This window comes from Juglans microcarpa x Juglans regia, chromosome 4D, assembly GCF_004785595.1.
Source record: "Juglans microcarpa x Juglans regia isolate MS1-56 chromosome 4D, Jm3101_v1.0, whole genome shotgun sequence".
Classification (NCBI taxonomy): Eukaryota; Viridiplantae; Streptophyta; class Magnoliopsida; order Fagales; family Juglandaceae; genus Juglans; species Juglans microcarpa x Juglans regia.
Window position 1 is genome coordinate 25072410 of NC_054600.1, and position 23285 is coordinate 25095694.

General features: G+C 37.3%; 3 protein-coding genes across 5 annotated transcripts; 2 read left to right on the forward strand and 1 right to left on the reverse strand.

Moving 5' to 3' along the window:
- Window positions 1-201: 201 nt before the first annotated feature.
- Window positions 202-3117, reverse strand: LOC121259829 (two-pore potassium channel 5). The gene is made up of 2 exons (XM_041161608.1): window positions 1918-3117; window positions 202-779 (listed from the first exon to the last, which is right to left on the reverse strand). Exons 1-2 carry the CDS (start codon window positions 2898-2900, stop codon window positions 632-634), a joined length of 1131 nt encoding a protein of 376 aa, XP_041017542.1. The 5' UTR covers window positions 2901-3117; the 3' UTR covers window positions 202-631.
- Window positions 3118-7361: 4244 nt separating this feature from the next.
- LOC121259828 (acyl transferase 4) lies at window positions 7362-11669 on the forward strand. The gene is made up of 2 exons (XM_041161607.1): window positions 7362-7867; window positions 10627-11669. Exons 1-2 carry the CDS (start codon window positions 7454-7456, stop codon window positions 11494-11496), a joined length of 1284 nt encoding a protein of 427 aa, XP_041017541.1. The 5' UTR covers window positions 7362-7453; the 3' UTR covers window positions 11497-11669.
- A 3864-nt stretch (window positions 11670-15533) lies between these two features.
- LOC121259827 (ABC transporter B family member 11-like) lies at window positions 15534-22645 on the forward strand. Of its 3 annotated transcripts, none has more exons than XM_041161604.1 (13): window positions 15534-15786; window positions 16447-16805; window positions 17002-17056; window positions 17246-17421; window positions 17526-17747; window positions 17827-18065; window positions 18305-18830; window positions 18923-19196; window positions 19679-20562; window positions 20810-21076; window positions 21199-21462; window positions 21575-21868; window positions 22019-22645. In XM_041161604.1, exons 2-13 carry the CDS (start codon window positions 16476-16478, stop codon window positions 22373-22375), a joined length of 3888 nt encoding a protein of 1295 aa, XP_041017538.1. In that variant the 5' UTR covers window positions 15534-15786; window positions 16447-16475; the 3' UTR covers window positions 22376-22645. The 3 variants fall into 3 exon arrangements, with proteins under 3 accessions (XP_041017538.1, XP_041017537.1, XP_041017540.1); XM_041161603.1 differs by having other exon boundaries at window positions 15534-15764; XM_041161606.1 differs by lacking the exon at window positions 15534-15786 and adding an exon at window positions 16332-16354.
- The last annotated feature ends 640 nt before the right edge of the window (window positions 22646-23285 follow it).

Genomic DNA, 23285 nt, shown 5'->3' on the forward strand with positions numbered 1-23285 from the left:
GAAGAAATTATTTCGAAGTGAGAATATAAATCATCAGCATGTCTCTATCTCCCTCTCCAACCAATGATGCTAGTGAAATTAATGGCATCTTATGATGGAATCTGTTCATAATATATTAATTTCTAATCCTCAACATTAATAAACAAGAGCTCTTTTTTTACCCATATTTCAACTGATACAAGTAGTTAGAAGTATATGCATCCCATTATTCGACTTCCTTGTTTAATTTTGGAATCATTAGTGTCAAATTTACATCATACAACTCAAACCTCCATAGGTTAGATCTCTAGAGTCAATAAGAGAGCAAACCACAGAAGGGGAAATTTATCCCATTGTCTTGAGCTTTTCATCGTTCATTTGTGAATCGGAATCCCTACACGATCAAAGAAGAAGAGAAAAAAAAATGACAAGATCTATACACTTAAATGAATGTACAGTTACTCATGTAAAAGCTTGCTTGACCCAATATTAATCCACTACCATCTTTGCAAGGCATGGCAACATACAGTACATGTACTGGGAAGACAATCAGACCAATCTCCCTCCTGCAATTTCACCTCTTCTCCCAGAATGAGAGAGAATCCCGTTTCTTCTATTTGAAGATATGAAACAAACTTCATTTTCCTTGTCGTCACAAGCGATTCTGCAGAAGATAAGGCAGTGTAATCTTCCCGGAGTTGTTGGGATCAAGCTTACTGAAATGATCGCAGATCTGCAGTACATCTTTCTCCCCTATCTTTCCCATCTCTTTCAGCTTGTAAATTACGTACTCGGATTTGCTGGAATAAGGAAAGGGAAAATATTCAGGCTTGGTTGTGACACAAAGAAGAAGAAGAACATTAAGCATAATAGACAGTTGAAATGCTATCTAAACAGTCAGACAGAAGTTTTCACCAATCTATTCCACATTTAAAGTCTTCTTCCTCTCCACATTCTGCCGCGAGGTACTCGGTTCCCACTTGTTAACAATATAAAGTTCTATAAGCTTATCACATATAGGAGCAATGTCCGCCACCAACTTTGGCAATATACCAAACATGATTGATTAGCTGAGTTCTACCCTCAAAACGAATTTGAAACCCAATAATCTCTGCCACCAACTATGGAAATGTACCAAATATGATTGATCAGCTAGTTCTTGTTGAGTATTTGGGGTCTGGTTCACGCCGCTCGAGCGAAGCGTCTAGCCGCTCGAGCGAATACAAGTCAGAGAGCTTCGCTCGAAGAGAGCTCGACAGACCGCTCGAGCAAAAGCAAGTCAGAGAGGTTCGCTCGATGACCGCTCGACTTACGGCTCGAGCGGAGGGAAGTCAGAGAGCTTCGCTTAAGGAGCCGCTCGACTCACGGCTCGAGCGATTGCAGGAAACAGGTTCGCTCGACGCGGGCTCGACACGCCGCTCGAGCGAACATCATTAATTCTGCTGAATTTAGGGTTTCCACCGTACAACATATATATTGATTTGTTTTTTACTTGTACTGTATCAGAGTGAACAGTAGCCGTCCTACACTATTGTATTGTGATTCCTCAAGAAATAAAATCCTCTGCAGCTCCCGTGGACATAGGCAATTTGCCGAACCACGTAAATACTGTGTCGTGTGTGATTGCTTGTTTTTCCTGTGTCTATATTCACTTTATTGTCATCGTTTTTCACAACAGTTCTGCCCTCAAACGAATTTTAAACCCAACAAACAAAAATTTCAATTAAAGATTTGAGTTCTCTGTGGTTCGATTCACAAGCTTCCAAATTGCAATGTTGCAAAACGAAAGCACAATTCAAAGGAAAAAATTACCAAATATACACATGCTCAACACCAATTCATCAGTTCTCAAATTGTTAAAAAAATCAAAGTAATCAAGACGTAGTAGTATTTGGTGGACACAAAATTAAAATTGGGCTAGGAGGACAGAGATCCCACCTAATGAAGCCATTGTTATTGATGTCGGCAGCAAGCAAATCCTCAACTGTTATATCCCTTTGCAACACCCAGCTGGCAATTCTCCGGTGCCTCTTATCGATTCTAGCCTCTGCCAAATACAGAAATGCCCGTGCTACCATCAGCGTCGAAAACAGAAGCCAAATGGAGGCAAACAACCTCCCGGGCAGCGTCTTGAAAGCCCGATCTCCATACCCAACTGTTGTAACCGACATAACCGATAAATAAACCGAATCAATCCAATCCAAATCCTCCACAAAATACAGCACCAATGTTCCCATCCCAATACACAACACCACTACACCAAGTGCCAATCCAACCTTGAGTCTGATTCTCATCCTACCCTTTGCCGCATCAAATATATAGTCCCTGGCCGAAAAGCCATGTTGGGGCCTGCCCATTTGAATCCCAGCCAAGATCATGTTCTCTTGCAAGTCTAGTACATAATTCACAACCCCACTAAGCAATATATCTATGAAACCAAAACCCACCAACACAAACACACAAGCAAAGACCTTTGTAGCAGTTGTTCGCGGAGCTATGTCACCGTAACCAATGGTACACATAGTGACAATACAAAAATAAAGCGCATCAACAACAGGGTGAGTTTCTACACCCGAGAAGTGGTCTGTATTGAAAGTGTAAATCAAAACTCCAAGAGACAGATATATCAAAAGCAAGAAAATTGCTTGCCTGATGATGGAGCTGGAGTCGAACTGTGGTTTGGGAATCTGGGGTGTCTTTGGTTCGAGGTCTCGCATGACGGCCATGGCTGGAGCTGTCTTGCACCGGTGCAGGCTACCCGGCCTCTTCACGCGGGTATTCCGGGCATCGAATTGAGATGTGGATGAGGATGTTGGGTCTTGGGCGTGAGGAATTATGAAGGATGAGGAGACATCACGATCTTCCAGGATGGGCAGGAGTTGGGGCCGTGTTTGGGAAGAGAGAAAAGGCTCATTTTCCATCTGGGAAAAAGAAATAAAGTTTCTCTCTTTACAGATCAGTCTGTGGTGGGCGCAAACTTTGATTCGAAGGAAGAAAGTGCTGTTCTTTGAAGTTTGATCGATCGACCTATGAAAGACCGGGGAGATGGATATGTCTATCTTATGATTCGAGGGGGCCACGCCAATTGTGACAAAGAAGCGAACATTGAGGTGTATTACCTTTTTTTCCCCAAGCAATCGTCCCTGTAATTAAAAGTATAAGGTTGGAGATCCCAATAAACGTTCATTGCAATTAATATAATGCCATTATACAAAAAGATTACCTACAAAACGAGTTCTTAGACTAATAAAATATCTTAAAAAATTACTATCCGATTGTGAGGTGAGGGTTGTTGGAGACCATAACAAGTTGTGCAATATTGTATTTTGTTAATTGCCCAATCAGTGGATAGGCCTTTCTCTCCTACCCTCCTCATTTTTTATAAACCAAAATGGTAACATAAATGAATAAGTAGCATAGGCCGATTTGAGTCCACCACCATAACCTAAAGTACTCATCCGCAGTTGTCTCAGCACGTGGTGGCAGGCAGGAAATGGTAAAGTTAAAGTGTAGGTTTGAAAAGTAGATTAAGATGATAGTTAAAAATTGAATAAAATATTATTTTTTTATATTATTTTTATTTTAAAATTTAAGAAAATTGAATTGTTTACTATATTTTATATGAAAATTGTAATTATTAGAGGAGATGAATTGAAATAATCTTTTAATCCAAACTAGGCATAATAGTCAGAGTGGATTAGATACGAGAATATCGCTTATACAAGTTCTATGAACGTCACCATTAAAGTCGTTGAGGCTTGCTAGCAGTTGAGATCCCTGTATCTATCATTGTGCAACAATTCTACTTGGTATCGAGTGACCGACAGTTTGATATGGCATAAAGTGATAGAGATGAACACGCAAAGTGATAAGTTCACGGAATATTTATGGTTGTTCTAGATATTCACTCAGTGCAGCCATAAATACTCAATAAATATTGTAGGATTCATTTGATATGTCTACTTTTTTTCTTTTTTTTTCTCATACCTTATAATGCTCTAGAATCCAAACAAGAATTCAACAAGATCTGAATCCGGGAAGGGATGAGAGGAGTAGAAAGGGAAAGGCTCTATGGAGATGGAGAAAAAAGAAAGAGATTTGAGGGGTGTGGGAAGCTTTCGGCTAGAAAGAGTCTTGTTTTAGTATATACCGGCCAATTGCATGTGAATTAAATTCTACAAATATGTGAAAATATGTTCATATTCTTGGTTCTATGAATAAAAAGAAAATCATATTCTTGTTTGGATTTTTATAAAAAGAATGGATGGATTTTTACTTTAAAAGTATTGTGTTAATATCGTATTTCATACACCTTTAAAACAAACTCTAACAACTCAGATCTTTAAAAATAAGCCTTGCACAAGATAGAAAATATTGCGACTTTGAGAGGGTGGCCTTAGGGTTGGGGAGCCTCTGATGCCTAAGTTAATAAATATTCTTAAAGTATAGTAAATAAGTAAGAGAGTCTAGAGATCAAATAGAGTTTCTTCGTACTTGGGATTGACTATTTATACTATGCCTGGGAGGGTGCAAATAGTCTTTTCCACAAAGTCCATGTTTCTCTTTTTGTATTTGCTGTCAGACTCTCTTTAATGTGACATGGTTTTGTGTAAGCTCCATAATTGTGACGTGTGTTTTAATTAGCAGCGTCATTAATGTGAAGTGGTTTCCTGACCCCTAATCCGATTTATGTGAGATTTATGTGAGTCGTTGATGATATGATGCCGATGAATCGATGGTCCTCCATGTTTCCCGTGTTTCATGGGCACCCTCTATTCCCGAGGGCGGTCGTAGCTATGTCAAGTCAATCTGTCTTGTCGACTAGATGGCGTCTTTCCCTGGTTAACACTTCGTTCCTTGCTTGGATAAAAATCCCAGTGGGCTGGATTCCTAGGGAAAAATTTCCCTTACAATTATCCCGTCAATTCTTCCTGGACAGGTACGGGAGAAATTTCTTTTATTCCCTTTGTTCTTTTGCCTGATCAAGTTCTCAACTTGCCTGGTCGCATGTTGAGTGATCATCTATATTCCTCTCGCAAGGCAGTGCAACTTTAGCCACGTTTTCGTATTGAATGGCGCTCCTCTGACTTCCTCGCCATATCTCCATGTTCTGCAATCATTAATTCGCACGTCATTCTAGAGGATATGCTTTATAGCAATTGCGTTAATCGAGGGATCCTAGTACTTAAGTGAGACATGTGTAAGATATGTGGAGTTATAACGCCTCGATAAGATGATGGTCGCCTCATCTATATATATGAGGACTCCCCCCCCCCCCCCCCAAGTAGAGCCCATCGTATTCTCTACTTTTGTTCCATTATTATGCAATTTCATTTTCTTATCTTTCTTTTCAAAGTGTAAATCTCTTCTACACCTTATGGCACCAAAGAAATCTTCACACCCTGGAGTTCGTGCAGTGCACTCAGGCGTTATCCAAGCTACCGCTCATGACGATTCCCTTCCAAATGGTTTTGAAGGGATCTCGTAGGTCGCCTTCAGTTCCTCCAATTCCTCAGAAGGATTCGAACCATGTGGTCATGGGTTCGAATTCCACAAACGGCGCTACTGTTAACGTAATGTTTCGCACATCTTTAAGCCAAGATCCAACAACTTAGATTTTCGAAAACGAGCCCTACATAAGGTAGAAAATATTGCGGCTTTGAGAGGGCGGTCTTGGGGCCGAGGCGCCTCCGACGCCTAAATTAGTAAATATTCTTGAAGTGTAGTAAATAAGTAAGAGAGTTTAGGGATTAGAGAGAGTTTCCTTATATTTGGGATCATCTATTTATACTATGCCTAGGAGAGTGCAGATAGTCTTTTCCACAAACTCCATATTTCCCTTTTTTGTATTCGCTGTCAAACTCTCTTTAATGTGGCGTGGTTTTGTATTGACTCCATAATTGTGGTGTGTCTTAATTAGTAGCGCTATTAATGTGAAGTGATTCACTGACCCCAATATGATTTATGTGAGTCGTTGATGATCTGATGCCGATGAATCGAGAGTCCTCCGTGTTTCTCGTGTATCATGGGCACTCTCTGTTCTCGAGGGCAGACGCAATTGTATCAAGTTGATATGTCTTGTCAACTAAATGGTGTCTTTCCCTAGTTGACACTTCATTCCTTGCTTGGATAAAAATTCCAGTGGACTGGGTTCTTGGGCCAAGGCCCGTGGGCCTTTCCTAAGAGAAAATTCCCCTTAGATACTGCATCATGTAAAGCAATATAATTGCTAAGAGCAGTAATACAGTTAGAAAAAAGATTTTTCACAAAATAACGTCACTTTATATAATATATTAGATATATTTTACAATAAAAATAATTTTACAACATGGTGTATCGTATCAAGTTATATCAGTTTGTAAATTTGTTTTTATAAAATATCTTTATATATATATATATATATATAGCTAAAACATTTCTCAATTGGACAGCACCAAAGTATATAATATAATGAAATTGGTAAACAGATAATGCCTTCAAAAGTATGCAATCACGTTCCAACTAATATTGTGTCAAAAGATGTGCTGTGTGACACTGATTTGTTGTAATTAATGGGAAGTTTGGAGTCTCGACACCTTCCAAAACAATGATATTCATGGAGGAATCCATGGATGTCATGCTCGATCGGTTCAATCACTTTGTTCAGGAAGATATTGTATTGCGTGCCAATAATATTTTGAGCCAAGAGTTCCATTCGATGGTGTGTGTATATATATATATATATATATATAATAGGAATAGCAAATATAAATTAGATGGGTCATGATGTTGAAAGTGAAGTGTAGTGGGAGGAAAAGATACTGAGTCATTAAATTATAAAATGTGATTTGACCATCACCACTATCCAATCCTAAGTTATAATGCTATGGGAATCATTGAATATTTTGAAACTACGTACCATTTTGATGATAGAATATGACATAAATTCTCCAATTTTATCGTTTATTAAGATCAATATATAGGATGGATAATGCATGCATAGGTGAAGGGTGAAATCGATTTTAGACAAAGCAGCGGGGCTTACTAGCTAGAAACAAGAGATTCAACATATAATAATCAATAACAAGAAGACATGAGGGATACATTTAAGAATTATATTGTCATCGACGAATTATTACGGCCAAGAAAATTCATGTGGCCAATCACAGGAGCAAGCTTAATTGCAACCCAACATGCACCTGCGGCCTGCATGATATATATATATATATGTAATTTAAAATACATAAAGTTATCTGAAGTACCACCTAACACATTATATATACACGGCTTGCTTGGAAATGTTGCACGAAACCAAGTTTAGACTTCAAAGCCAACTAAGGACTCACATGCATGCTTAAAATACAGACATTCATTATATATTCTGCTATACCTTCATATATATATGTGAAGTTCCATTCATTCTACCACATATATAGATGAAAGGGTATTGCTCTATTTTGTTATTCTTTTAGCTGCCAATCTTCTCCTAAGGCTAATGGCTCTCTGTGTGACCAGATCAAGCAAAATCCAAGTTAAGCCATCTGAGCAGACGCCATCCGGCACAGTACTTGATCTTTCAGTCATTGATAGACTGCCTGTTCTGAGATGCAATGCTCGAACTCTGCATGTGTTTAGTCATGGCGGCCAAGAGGCATCACAGATTATAAAAGGAGCCTTGTCCAGGGCTTTGGTCCCTTACTACCCTATTGCAGGAAGGCTGAAAGAGTCGAGCCAAGGTCAGCTCCAAATCGAATGCAGCGGAGAAGGCGTGTGGTTTGTCGAGGCGTCTGCTGATTGTAGTCTTGATGCTGTCAATTACTTCGACGATGTGGTTTCCATCCCTTATGATTTGCTACTTCCTGACCCTATCCCGGAAAATGAAGGCATAGACCCGCTCGTGCAAATGCAGGTAAATATATATACCCAATAAAATTCTTTGGAAATGAAATTAAGTCACCAGCTTGTTCTTAATTAAAGTGTTTTCAAAAGTAGTTTTGGGGTGTTTATATACTCTAGTATCTAGAAAATATATTTTTTTTAAAAAAAACTTTGAAAAACACTAATGCGGAGATCTCCTTCTATTATGAGAAATGCTTGGTTGTCCTTCAAATGTGTCCCCAAAAATACTCCTAATGCATTTTTTTTTAAAAATAATTAAAAAAATTACTACAAATGAATTTGTATGTATGTTTTTTTTTAACATTTAAAAAAATAAATAAACAAAATGTACTAGAGAAGACTTTCGAGAGCATATTTAGAGGACAACCTAGCATGTTCATCTACCATATGTGGTGGACCTACTGGTGGTGAGTGAGAGACCCTTCCGCACGTGGGGATGAGGCCAAGGAAGGGGCAAGTGGGGCCGGTCGGTCCCTGAAGGCTCTGACGAAATATATATAAGCTAGCAGTGGCTTAACGTGCAAAGTTTGTCACATTGCGTAATTGAAGGAAAAAATAAATTGTGACTCCAAATATTAAAAGTAGTCTAATGCATAAGAGTAAAGTTACTGTTTATTTATGTTCATGATTTATTATAAAATTTAAATTATGTTAAAAATTCAAATTTATTAGATAGTTTTATTCTTTTAAAAATGTTTAACAAAACTTCATCATTTATTTAATGATGAAATATTAGTATTTTATAAATTAAAATTAATTTTAAGTGTATGATATAATATTTATATTTTAATTATCTATTTTCCTTTCTCCCTTTCTCTCCTTTCCTGCATGTCTTCCTTTTTTCTCACCCGATCTCTTCCCTCAAGTAGCCCAATGTAGCCGTGTGCCACCTTGTGGCATAACTGACCACCTCATCGGCTTCCCCTCACGCCGGTGAGCAAATCCCACCGTCGTAGCCCATTGACAACTCCTTCCTCAGCCACACGGAGTAACCCGAAATGGGTCTCGACGCACGGGTTCTCCACCCTTGTGCCATCGCGACTCAGCCCCAGCTCCATCAAGTACCACCACCGAGTTCTCCTCATGTCGTGGACCACTTCCATGGAACCCACCACCTGTAGCTCCTCTCTAGCCTCATGCACATAGCCCCTCTACACGCACAGGTTTCTCCTCGTAGCGCCACCGTTAACTATCTCTAGGCCACCGCACCACCACCAATAGCCTCGTCCTTTGCCGACGACCCCTACACTTCCTCATTTTCTCCAGTCGAAGCCCCAACTCCTCTCATGCCCTTTCTCTTCACACGATCTATTGATTTGTGATTTGTGTGCAAACTTGTTTGGTGATTTTGTGATTTTATAGTGATTTTGTTGTGAGGATGTAAGAGGGACGTAAGGGGAAGAAGAAAAGCGTAAAACATGTTCACTGTTCATTCTTGTTCATCCATTTATAGCTACTTTATAAGGAGATATATATATATATATATATATATATATATATAATCAAATTAGAATTGGGTCTCGTTTACAATTTTATGGTAACTACGTTTTTCAGATTTATTTTAAAAAATTAAATTAGAATATAATATTTACATTAGATAATTTTTCTTTTACAGCTTATAATTATCTTGATGAAACATATTTAACAAAAAAACTATATATTCACTGAATAGCTGGCTATGAAATATACAATTGCGCTACTTAAAAGTTTTTTAAATATATAACGTTACTGTTATACATTATTAAGCAAAATAAAGAACTTAGTTTATGGTTTACATATATTACCTTTTTTTTTTTTATAATTTATACATAAATCGTTTCCATAATTCAACATTTTCTCTTAATTGCAACATATGACAAGTTTAGGTGTAAAATTAGTGATATCCATGGAAGAACGCAAGTTTGAATTTTTTTTTTTTTTTTTTTTTTCTTTCTTATGTTTTAGTACTCAGTTTTTCTTTTTTCTTTTTTTTATCTAAATCATGTGTTTCTAAAATTTTTCAATTCAACTATTTATTCTAGAACTAAAAATACCGCAGTCCCTCCATAATTATAATTCCGACTTCGTCCCTGCATACATGCTCAATTTCTACGTGCTCAATAGGTGACAAAGATTCCCCCTATCACGCATCCTAGCTATTTGGGAGGGATCTCCTCCTCCACTGCCGGCCCATACAGAGCACGTTACGACTTGCTATGTCTTGTTTTTTAGAAAACGACAAGTTTTTTAAACTTTTCTATTTTACAGGTTTGTTTGTTCTCAATAACCAAAAAAACTATCCTATCAAAAATAAAATAAAATAAAATAACCAAAAAACTATTGAAATTATTAATACATAGAATTTACATAATGACTTCCGGACTATAAAAATGGTTACTTATCCCCCAATTCAAAATGTAAGTATTAATGTGCGCAATTCAGTATAATCTGACCATCAATATTGTGTCATGTCACTTATTTTTCTTTATCTGAAAAGTTATATCTTAAATTATTTTCAAATCCGAATTCATATTTTGAGTTAGGGACTAAGTGACAACTTAGTAATTTATAGGTCACATTGCGTTGGTAGTCAGGGATTAAATACAATTTTTCCTTCATTTTATAGATGTCATATATAAAAAGTTGTAAACCCATGCAACTCAATCCCTAGTGCTTGTTAAACAATGCTAGTTGGTAGAGTTGAAATAAACCAACCAAAAAAAAAAAAAAGACAAAGCAAAGTGGACTGGAACCAGCAATAGATGCACTAACAAGGCCAATCATTTTCAGGTGACACAATTTGCATGTGGAGGTATCGTTATAGGCCTTACATTCTGCCATAGCATATGTGATGGCCTTGGAGCTGCCCAATTTCTCAGTGCTGTTGGCGAGCTGGCTAATGGTGTCGGCCATCCAAGCACCCCACCAGTGTGGCACAGAGACTTCTTCCCACCTCCACCCGAACAACCAAAGGCTGCTGCATCGTTAAACCTTCCGCCGCTGCTACCGCCGCTGCCCCACTACAGGCTAGAGCATGCCAATGTCGACATACCTCTAGATTGCGTCAAGCAACTCAAGCTAGAATTTCAGCAATCAACCGGAAAGCCTTGCTCTTCTTTTGAAATTGTGGCTGCCCAGTTTTGGAGCTGCCGAACACGAGCTATAAACTTGAAGCAAGACACTGAACTCAAGCTTGTCTTCTTTGCAAACTGCCGCCAGCTTTTGGACCCTCCTTTGCCGGACGGTTTCTATGGAAACTGCTTCTTCCCGGTGACAATCACAGCTTCGAGTGATTCACTCGCTCAGGCATCAATTACTGATGTTGTGAAACTGATCCAAGAAGCAAAGGCTAATCTCCCAGTGGAGTTTGCAAAGTACATGAAGGGTGACTTTTTGAAAGATAGTGGTGACCCTTTTGCACCTCCGCTGGCCTACACCACACTGTTTATATCAGAGTGGGGTCGACTGGGATTCAACCAAGTGGACTATGGGTGGGGTCCCCCAATCCACGTAGTTCCAATACAAGGCTCTAGCATCATCCCAGTTGGCATTCTGGGGTCCTTGCCTTTGCCCAAGAAAGGTGTCCGACTGATGACATGGTGCGTGGAGGATGCCCATCGCCAACCATTCCTGAACCAGATGATGGCAAAAGTAACCTAAATATTCCCATCAAAGCTCCAAAGTAATAGCGTTCACACCTTTTTCCACAAATCCTTGAACCCCTAACTAGGGGGTGAATAAATACAAGGAGAAATCATTGCAGTATGGGTTTTCAAATTGTATTGTTGAACTGCAATATATTTTAACTAAATAAGCATGAACATTTGCGCGCGCATACAGATTTTCATAAAACAGAAGCCTTGAACGATGATTAAGCCAGCATTATACAGTGCTCAAAATGCCATACATACAGATTGGAAATGCAACTTTTCTGCAATGGTGGGTGTAAATTTTATTGCAAAACATGATTACTCTTTGCAGTAAGTGACATGATCCGTACGTTTGTTCAAACTATCTTCGTTCGCCTTCCCTGTCTGGGCCAGAATCTCTCCATGGACGAACCTTATTCAAGTCTGGGCTAATCAGTCAAACTTTAAATTATTTTAATGTTTTAATTTTAAGAGGGCGGGGCAGGCAAATCCTATAGGGCTGCACAAATTATGTTGGCCATCTGTGTCGATAGCCAGCCGTACAGCACTCACCAATAATCAAGGGTGAGCGTGGCATCATGATTAGCCAACCAATCCTTCACTTTCTTTTTGGTCTCCATCAATTCATTGGTTCGATAACGATGTTTCCTGAAACTGTACAAATTCTTAAAAAAAAAAAAAAAAAAAAAAAAAACGAATTTAAATATGCAAACCCTTTCATATGTATCTCAAAATTTCAAGTAAGAATGATATATATGGTAGAATTGATGAGCTGAAAAGATGTTGCAAAAACAGGTACTTGATCAAAGGTTGTATTTACATCCGTACAATATTAGAAGTATTATAATGTTTAGTATGTATATTTTATAAATTAATCTGACTTCTTTCCTTTATACCCATAGGGTAGTGCTTCTTTACCGCCCAGGTTTGACTACTGTGTCCTCTATTGTAAATTGTACCCTTTTTTTACTTTTTTTTAAATGTTTTTTAAACATTTTTTAAAAAATAAAAAATTTTAATATATTAATAGTTATTTCTTTAATAAATAAAAATAAAATTAAAAAAATAAAATACATTTAACGGTCAGATTAAAGAGACAAAGTGAGGCAACATGGTATCATTTTCCTATACCTATATTGGTAATTTTCGATCAAAGATCAGTCAAATTTCATAAATTTTAATTATCTTCGTCTATCATATTTTTTTAATAAAACTATATCTTTTATTATGTATTGAGTAAGTAATAGGTTTGATGGTGATCTATGTGACACCCTTAATTAAAATAAATCAATAAATTGACTTGGACAATGGACGTTGCAGAAGCTGCTCTTATAAACAACGAAAAAAAAATCCCTAAAGAACACCTCCGAGAGTGGCTACGCCTCTCACTTTTGATTTTTTCTTTAAATTTTTTTAAAAGACAAAAATGTGATCCAAAACTATCAAATTGGACAATTATCTTCTTAAAAAATTAGAGGAATAATATTTGTAATCATAGATTATGTTATTCCCGTATATCTCATTTGAAAAAAATGAATAAATACGAGATCTCATAAAAAAAATTACTTTTTTAATAGTAACCTCTATTTTTTTCAAAAAAAGTATGCAGAGACTGCACATTCTAAAACTGTATATAACATTACCCTTTAAATTATCATAACACCGTACACCTATTTTTCTTTAAAAGGACAAAATTATTCTAAAAAAATACAAAATATCCATATTAAATTATTTCTCAATGTTAGATTTTTGTCTTTATTAAGGTTATTTATGTCCTTTTTTTTATTTTTAGAGAGAATGAATGAAATATTTTTAAGAGCTTGAGTAGATAACTACTAAAACTAATCATTTAAATGAATGATTACAAATTAAGCCGTAACTTGAGGTAACTCTATGTATGAATTTAGTCCTATTATAAATGATGTATCAGTCGTATTGAAACCGCCCAAAGTACTCTTTCTACACACTGCATGATGATGCTTAAGAACATCAACTTCCAAACCACATTATTGTTAATTTTTTTTTTTATCAGCAAGTAGTGATGTCATGATGACGAAGAGAATGACGAATTGGTCGTGCATTATTTGGGTTGCTGCTAAATTGCTGCCAATTAGATGCGGATAATCCTAACCAACCACTCACACCAATCTTATCAATGTTATTAATTACACAGGAGTTTGATCATACACTTGGCGTGCATATGCATATTTTTTGTGCTACTCGATTTTTCAGAGATCAACATCCTAAATTTGTGAGCACTATGAAAAATATTTCCACGTACCTTCATTCAGCTTCACCCCAATTGTTATTGGGCATGTGATCGTGTGAGCTTTTTGCCCCGCCCCCCCTCCCCCCCCCCCCCCCCCCCCCCCCCCCCCCCCCCCCCCCCCAATTGCCCATTGCCACTCATGTTAGTGCTTGTGATCATTTCACTGCGTGTTTGTGTTTTGTAAAAAGATTTTATATTGAGAAGTAGTAGTAATACAGAGATAAAGAAATTATATAAAAATAAATTTATAAATTAATGTGATTTCATGTGATTCGTTAGATCTATCGTACGAGAAAAATAATTTTATAATTTGATATATCGCATCAAATCACTTCATATTATAAGTTTATTAATCATTTTATGATTAAAGTATTTTCCTCTACATCAATTAATATAGAAGTATTTAGGTGTTTTAATTTTAATTTTTATAATTATAATAGATTATTCACACACTTATTAGTACTAACTTTGCAAGTCAATTCTCTATAACGCTTTACGATTCTTGTGAACACGTGATTTTCAAGAACGTTAGGACTTGGAAAGGGAAATAGACGTGGAGCCAACCGGACAAGTACACCAAGAACATATTATATATATATATAGAGAGAGAGAGAGAGAGAGCTTGTATGCCGGCCGTAGTCGACCGTGTTCTGAATTATTTATTTATTTATTTAATAATTAAGGAAATGATTTTAAATGTATTAGTTTTTTTTTAAATATTTAAATATATTAAATAAAAATAATGCTCGAGTTTTCGTAGAGTTATGTGTGTATCCATGTTAATTCTATTAATAAATCACTAAAATCGGAAAACACAAATCAATGTCCTTTTGGACTGTGACTAGTAATCGACCGTACGATTACTTCTTTAACAAAACAGTATATTTGGAAAGTTGGTGACCTTGTTGGTTGTTAGCTTTGGAGCTTCTCTTTGACATGACGTCAACCTCCAAACTTGGGACTGCAAATGTCAAAGATGGCCATTTAATGGGGCTGCTTCATTTTTCGCATTCAACAACTTGCCCTTTGCTTCGCAAGAAAAGTCAGAAATAAAATAAATAAATAAAAATGATACCTTTACCCTAATTATGCAGTTCGTTATGTTAATCTCATATTATGATCTAAGGGATTAATGGGTAGGATTGCAATAACTTGTTAAGAAGAGAACGTAATATGTAATGGTTTTGTTCTTCATTGTGTCGCGTAAGCAAACGAATACTTACTTTTTGAGGTTCTCCAGTGCTGTGTTGTTTAACCTTTTTGCTCCTGTGTCCTGCAATTTTTAATTTATTTAACAAAAAAAGGTCGTATATCAGAAGTGATGTCAGTGAGATGGCTGAATTGGGTTTAACATGTATAATAATCCTCATCAATTGCAGATTTCATAAGATATCTCGTGAGTCGTGATCTTACTCTTTTTGCCTGGATCAGATCAATGGAGAGTTTGCATATATATTAGAGATTAGCATGGAATCAAGTAAACAACTAGGAAAAATGTTTTTCCTTTTCATTAGTTTAATACTGCCGCTTTCGGTTGCTATATATTGATGTAGTGAAAACAATATCGAGGCGTGTGTTTGGTTCAAACTTCAACCACAAAAGTAGCGTTTCAAACTTGTCTTCCTTTTCTATGATTTTCGCAGCAAGAGTTTCGTATCACATTCCTTCCAGAATTGGCATCTTTCCAACAGGAAATGCTATTAAACTTTAACTTTCTGCCTAAGATAAAGGAGAGAGATAATAGTCAAGAAAAAGAAAATTCATATTCAGTTGACAGGGTTAAATTATTCGCGCTTTTGACTGCGACGGGCTGTGTCACATGTGCCCTTCAATCAATAGTAGGAGGGTTTAAGCTGTCTCATGAATAGGCGTGCTTGCACTGCAAGCAAAGACATTGTACGATCCACCCCCCAGCACCCTTTAAAATGTCCTTGAACAGCCCAAGAAATACAGAATCCTTGGAAGTGCATTAGTCCTGCACTTGTGGATCTCAACAGTGGTCGTTTCAGGTACTATTTTCATCCGTCTGAGGATGGATCTGTCTCTATGCTCTTTTTTTCTCTGTTTCGGCTGATGGGCTTTTCTATTTTTGTTCATTTAATGGTGTAATCATATCATTATAACGATGCGGGATGATATGAATGATATAATATGCTGTTGATTTTGGTGAGAAACTTTTCAGTTTTTTCATCTTTCTGATGGGAACCGTGGGGTTGCAGGGTTCTGATTCTTTTTTCTGATGCCTGTCAGAAAGTTCATTCTTTTTTATCTGTCATATATGCTTCACAGGCAACCTTTTTTTGCATATCAACGTTTAACTTTGATGCGGCAGTAATAAATCACCTCTCTCTCTCTCTCTCTCTCTCTCTCTCTCTCTCTCTCTCTGTTGTCTTTGTTTCTTTACAGTTCTCTTTTCTTGGTCTCATATTTGTCGTTTTAATCTTGAATTCGCTGGCTTTCCTATATGTGGAGTACTTCGACATAAATTTAGGATATTAAGAATTTAAATATATGGAACGTAGACGAGGGTGTTGAATTTGATCAGTTTGTTACAGAAAAAGTTGTAAAATATATAATGGCCACTTCAGTGGAAGTCAAGGTAAAGATAATATTTTGTTGGAGTGGGATTCTTGGCTATTCTTTGTATTCGGCTTATAGATGCTGATTTAAACCATTTACTGTGTCGTGCAGGAATAAAATCAATTCTCAGATTTGGTAATATGGCAGCTGAGAATGGCTTCGGCGGCAAAATAAATGCAGATGAAGCCACCACATCAGAAAGCTATCCAGAAGCTGAGAAAACCTCCAGAACGAATGGTGATCAGGAAGACTCAAAAAAGAGTAAAGGAGATGAGAAAACTAACGCTATTCCCTTTCGCAAACTGTTCTCATTTGCTGATTCCACTGATATTTTGATGATGATCCTTGGCACAATTGGTGCTATTGGTAATGGGATATGTATGCCCCTTATGACTGTCCTTTTCGGGGACTTGATGGATTCTTTTGGAGATAATCAGAATAACCCCGAAGTGGTTGAGGTGGTCTCCAAGGTAAAGATATTCTGCAAAGTCTTATTGATTTGGTTGCACTGTTATTTCTTTTTATGCCATTAACTACTTTTCATAATCTAGTGGACCTTGAGTTGCTAGCTAATTCAAGGGATGTGTTAGAACCTCATTCTTTCTTTTTTGACCTCTTGAACTTGTGATGTGATGATGTTCTAAATTGGTTTCCTTGAAAAACTAGGTCTCTCTAAAGTTTGTCTATTTGGGATTGGGATCGGGTGTAGCAGCATTCCTTCGTAAGTAGATGTCATTACTACAGTAACTTGAAAATTTTATTGCTCACATATTTTCTTTTGATCACCAATATCAACAATTGAGTTGAGAACTGAGTGTTTGTGTATGTGTGCGTGTGTGTATGTGTGTGTGTTTTTTTTTTTTTTTTTTTTTTTTTTTTTTTTTTTTTTTTTTTTTTTTTTCTCTATCAGAGGTGGCTTGCTGGATGGTCACAGGGGAGAGACAGGCAGCAAGAATAAGGGGTTTGTATCTGAAGACCATTTTGAGACAAGATGTTGCTTTTTTTGACAAGGAAACAAACACTGGAGAGGTTATTGGGAGAATGTCTGGCGACACTGTACTCATACAAGATGCAATGGGTGAGAAGGTATTACAGTACTGCTACACTTGCATCAAAAGCCATAATCCTGAATGTCATAAATATTGTTTTTTTGCATGTAATCCTGGGGTTTAACAAGTCTGTTTATGCAGGTTGGGAAATTTATACAACTGGTTTCTACATTCATAGGAGGCTTTGTAATAGCATTTATCAAAGGGTGGCTTCTAACCCTTGTCATGTTATCTTCTATTCCTCTTCTCGTGGTGTCTGGTGCGGTCGTGTCCACCATCATTGCCAAGATGGCATCCGTTGGACAAAGTGCTTATGCGAAAGCAGCAAATGTAGTTGAACAGACAATTGGTTCAATCCGAACTGTACGTCATGTTTCGTAACTTTATTTCATGCTGTTTAAATTTATTTGAAGTATGAAATCTAAATGCAGTCCCTATCTAGGTTGCGTCGTTCACCGGTGAGAAGCAAGCTATAATTAATTACAACAAATTTCTTGTAAAAGCTTACAAATCAGGTGTTCATGAAGGCTTGGCTTCGGGATTTGGTCTTGGCGTGGTTATGTTAGTGGTGTTCTGCAGTTATGCTTTGGCTATATGGTTTGGAGCAAAGATGATACTTGAAAAAGGATATAGTGGGGGCACTGTGCTGACTGTGATTATTGCTGTGTTGACAGGATCCATGTGAGTTGCATTTCCTCTCCCCCACATTCCCCCCCCCCCCCCCCCCCCCCCCCCCCCCCCCCCCCCAAATGGCATGTTCATGTGCTATAATGTTTATTATCTTCATTCTTCCTTAAAGGTAAAGTTACTTTTTTGTTTCATAACAAGCAAGGAAAACATATAAATATATTATACTCGTAATCTTATTCTGTCAACTATTAATCTGTTTCTTGCTTTATGTTTCCATATGGATATTTCAGGTCTCTAGGTCAGGCATCTCCCTGCATGAGTGCATTTGCCGCTGGTCAAGCTGCAGCATTTAAGATGTTTGAAACTATAGAGAGGAAGCCAGAGATTGATGCTTATGACACAAAGGGAAGGACATTAGATGACATTCGTGGAGATATAGAGTTAAGGGATGTTTTCTTCAGTTACCCGAGCAGGCCTGATGAGCAAATATTCAATGGATTCTCTCTTTGTATCCCAAGTGGCACAACTGCAGCTTTGGTAGGTCAAAGTGGAAGTGGGAAGTCGACAGTGATTAGTCTGATAGAGAGATTTTATGATCCTTTGGCTGGTGAAGTTCTTATAGATGGTATTAACCTCAAACAGTATCAACTTAAATGGATTAGGGGGAAAATTGGTCTCGTCAGCCAGGAACCTGTATTATTTGCATCAAGCATTAAGGATAACATATCATATGGAAAGGATGGTGCAACTATCGAGGAGATAAAAGCAGCAACTGAACTTGCAAATGCAGCCAAGTTTATTGATAAATTGCCGCAGGTTCTAATTCAAAGTTTACTTGATTATACTTTAAGACCTTCTATTCAGAATGTTTTTCAAGTTATAGTTAAAATTTTGAATTTCACTGCCAGGGACTAGATACCATGGTTGGTGAGCATGGAACACAACTATCTGGAGGACAAAAGCAGAGGATTGCCATTGCAAGAGCAATTCTGAAAGACCCACGAATCTTACTTCTCGATGAAGCTACAAGTGCACTTGATGCAGAATCTGAGCGGATCGTGCAAGAGGCATTAGACCGGATTATGGTAAATAGGACAACTGTAATTGTTGCCCATCGTTTGAGCACAGTAAGGAATGCCGATATGATTGCTGTCATTCATAGAGGAAAGATGGTTGAAAAAGGTATTTAACAAGTACATGCATGCATACTCTTTGATTCATTCACATGTGGAACTAATATCACAGTTACAAGTTGCACCCCGTCACCAGAGGCTTAGTACTTACTGTGTTGTGTTTTTCATATCATGTTATGTTCTCCAGATATATGAATTCCTGAATTTCCTATTGAGGATATAGATACTTTTATGATTCTATATTTTGAGAATTATTATTGGTTCATTCTCAAAAAATTAAATTATGTAGTTGCATAAATGAAAAATAAAAAAATAAAAAATGTTTTCTTAGATTATTGCGCATTATTTTTTGCCCATTAAAGTTTTTTGAAAATTTTGGACCTTGTTAGTTGTTTTGACATTTCCCAATTGACTTTTTAATCTTAAATTGTGCTCGGCTACACAGAATAGTTGGATCGTAGATTTCACACCTTATGGGGAAAGAGGCAGGTTAACTTATATTTCTGAATATTGTGTGTCTCAATTGATCAGGCTCACACTCAGTACTAATCAATGATCCCGATGGAGCATACTCTCAGCTCATTCGCTTGCAAGAACTAAACAAAGAGTCAGAGCAACCTGTAGATGATCAAAACAAGCAGGAAATTACAGCAGAATCTGCTAGACAGTCAAGTCAAAGAATGTCAATCCTACGATCCATAAGTCGTGGATCATCTGGAGTAGGAAATAGCAGCCGCCACTCGTTCTCTGTATCTGTTGGTCTTCCTACAGGAATTAATTTACCAGACATTGCACTGGCAGAGAAACAAACCCCTGAACTACCTGCAGAAGAATATCCAAATGTGTCACTCCGCCGCATTGCCTACTTGAACAAGCCTGAGATTCCGGTGCTTATAATTGGAGCTATAGCTGCAGTCATCAATGGCACAATACTTCCTATTTTCGGTTTACTGATTTCCAGCGTGATTAAAACATTTTATGAACCACCTAACGAACTAAAAAAAGATTCAAAATTTTGGGCAATAATGTTTATGATCCTTGGTCTAGCATCATTGCTGGTGATTCCAGCTCGGTCATACTTCTTTGCTGTGGCTGGGTGTAAACTAATCCAACGTATTAGAGTAATCTGCTTTGAGAAGGTGGTTCACATGGAGGTTGGTTGGTTCGATGAGCCCGAGCATTCAAGTGGTGCAATTGGTGCAAAGCTCTCAGCAGATGCAGCATCAGTTCGTGCCTTAGTTGGGGATGCACTTGGTCAAGTGGTGGAAAATGCTGCTGCTGCTGTTGCTGGGTTGGTCATTGCTTTTGTTGCGAGCTGGCAGTTAGCTTTTATTATCCTTGTATTGATCCCTCTGATTGGAGTTAATGGGTATGTTCAAGTGAAGTTTATGAAAGGATTCAGCGCAGATGCAAAGGTATGATTTTAGCACTAAGGCTTCCACTATTCATTATTGCAGCATGGTAAACATTAGGTATTTCAGGGTCAAACTTGGAAAGGTATCAATTTTGTACAAGATTCAGGGGAAAACATTTGTACACACGCACGTCTTGTATACTTCTTGATTTAACGTAAAGTTGATGGTTTTGTATAGTTCTTCATTACCTGTAAATGAATTATTTGTTTCAAAGTATATATCAAGAAGTAAATTTTGATGGTTGCAGATGAAGTATGAGGAAGCAAGCCAAGTTGCTAATGATGCAGTCGGAAGTATAAGAACAGTTGCTTCCTTCTGTGCAGAAGAGAAGGTGATGCAACTCTACAGAAAGAAATGCGAAGGCCCAATGAAGACAGGAATAAGGCTAGGCCTCATAAGTGGAATAGGATTTGGGATGTCTTTCCTTTTATTGTTTTGTGTCTATGCAACCAGTTTCTATGCAGGAGCTCGACTTGTTGATAACGGAAAAGCAACATTCTCAGATGTTTTCCGGGTAAATATTCTTCCCGCATGTTTTAAAGTTTTCCAAAGCATGTTCAACAGTATGAAAAATGGCGATTTTCATTTGCACAAAACTAACTTTTAATAACTTTGAGAGGTATGTATGGTCTGTAGGTTTTCTTTGCCTTAACCATGGCAGCGATTGGAATTTCTCAGTCAAGCTCCTTTGCTCCTGATTCTAGTAAAGCAAAGACTGCTGCTGCTTCCATATTCGGGATAATTGATCGGAAGTCAAAGATAGACCCAAGTGAGGAGTCAGGCATGAAATTGGATGATGTTAAGGGTGACATTGAGCTTCGTCATTTAAGCTTTAAGTATCCATCTAGGCCAGATATTCAGATCTTCCGAGACCTCAGCTTGGCTATTCATTCTGGCAAGGTAAATTTTAACGATCAAAATGTGTTTTGACTTTTCCAAGTAGCTTTTCATTTTGAATATACTGTTCATTGTGTTCAAGTTCAATCACACTTGTCTGAATATCTTCTTTCAGACTGTTGCCCTGGTTGGAGAAAGTGGTAGTGGAAAATCCACAGTGATATCGCTTTTGCAAAGGTTTTATGATCCTGATTCAGGTCATATTACATTGGATGGAATTGAGATTCAAAAGTTCCAACTGAAGTGGTTGAGGCAGCAGATGGGGCTTGTGAGCCAGGAACCAATTCTGTTCAATGACTCTATCCATGCCAACATTGCATATGGAAAGGAAGGAAATGCAACTGAGGCAGAAATTATAGCTGCATCAGAGTTGGCCAATGCCCACAAGTTCATTAGTAGCTTACAACAGGTTAGGGCAATGCAAGCCATTTTTTAAATTCTATCTCATCAACATTCTTAAAACCATCACCAAGTTCCTTTGCTAAGGCAGCTTTTTGTGGACAAACTTAATTTGCCAATGTGCTCTAATCCTTTTGTCCTACAATGACATAAAATGCAGGGTTATGATACCATGGTAGGAGAGCGAGGAGTTCAATTGTCTGGCGGGCAGAAGCAACGAGTTGCTATTGCACGTGCTATTATTAAAAGCCCAAGGATTTTACTATTAGATGAGGCAACTAGTGCGCTAGATGCTGAGTCTGAAAAGGTGGTTCAAGATGCACTAGACCGAGTCATGGTTAACCGGACTACAATTGTGGTGGCTCATCGGTTATCCACAATCAAGAATGCCGATTTAATTGCAGTTGTTAAAAATGGAGTAATTGTGGAGAAAGGAAAGCATGATACCTTGATTAATATCAAGGATGGATTTTATGCCTCCTTAGTAGCACTTCACACCAGTGCTTCAACTGCATGAGCTTCCTCCCTTCTGTAATTGTTCCTGTTTTATTCTTGTGCTGGTTGCTCTCTCTTTGCTTCCATATAGATTCTTTTGTTTAGTTTCTTCACATAAGGTTTTCATGTTTCTAAAATTGAGTCTGGTATTTTGGATGGCACTTTGTTGAAAGCTGCTGATTCAACTTTGTCCCCCCAGTGTCAATTTTTGTAGGATTCGGTTGTGAAAGGATGTCATCTGATAATCATATATATATATATAGATATAGCTTATAGATAAAGGGCTTCATGACAATATTTTGAGCTCCAAACATATTTGTCTTCATTAGCAGTTGAGATGAAATACTTCACTAACCGATTCAAGCCTTTATTTTTTCCACCTCTTGTGATAGTGTTCAAAAACTAGTTAGAAACCAAGAGAAAAATGGAGATTTAAGAACCCGTTTGAATACAAAAACGGTTTTATTTCATCTTATCATTACAATTTTTTAAATTTTCACACAAAATATAATAAACAATTTAATTTTTTCAAATCTCAAAATAATAGTAATACTAAGTATGATTTAGGAAATAAAGGAACTCCTCAATGTTGAAACATTCATATTCCTTCAATATTTTGTTTTCCTCCTTGACGGCACTCTATCCCATTGTCGCAGAGCATAATGTCGGTTCTGTAAAGACGGAAACGTCCTTGTCTTGACAGATAAGTAAACCTTTGAAAGAGTCGCCAGTGAAACAGTTTGTTGCGGCGAAAAGTTCACCTTAGGAAAGTAAGATCGACTCAATATCGATTAGTTAATTTAAAATATTTATAAAATTATTATAAAGTCTAATTTCCTTTGAAGTGTTATTGTTTTAAAATCATTTTAAAATATATATCACCAATCTTTCCAAAAATTTAAACCAAAAAGAAATAGCTCAGGAATATAATT

Bases quoted from the DNA above. Each gene is read 5' to 3' on its own strand.
- LOC121259829 (XM_041161608.1), bottom strand. From the start codon at position 2,900: ATGGAAAATGAGCCTTTTCTCTCTTCCCAAACACGGCCCCAACTCCTG. The intron at 780-1,917 runs GTGGGATCTCTG...TCCTTATTCCAG, and splicing joins AATAACAATGGCTTCATTAG to CAAATCCGAGTACGTAATTT.
- LOC121259828 (XM_041161607.1), top strand. From the start codon at position 7,454: ATGGCTCTCTGTGTGACCAGATCAAGCAAAATCCAAGTTAAGCCATCT. The intron at 7,868-10,626 runs GTAAATATATAT...AATCATTTTCAG, and splicing joins ACCCGCTCGTGCAAATGCAG to GTGACACAATTTGCATGTGG.
- LOC121259827 (XM_041161604.1), top strand. From the start codon at position 16,476: ATGGCAGCTGAGAATGGCTTCGGCGGCAAAATAAATGCAGATGAAGCC. The intron at 17,057-17,245 runs GTAAGTAGATGT...TTTCTCTATCAG, and splicing joins GGGTGTAGCAGCATTCCTTC to AGGTGGCTTGCTGGATGGTC. The intron at 21,463-21,574 runs GTAAATTTTAAC...ATCTTCTTTCAG, and splicing joins TGGCTATTCATTCTGGCAAG to ACTGTTGCCCTGGTTGGAGA.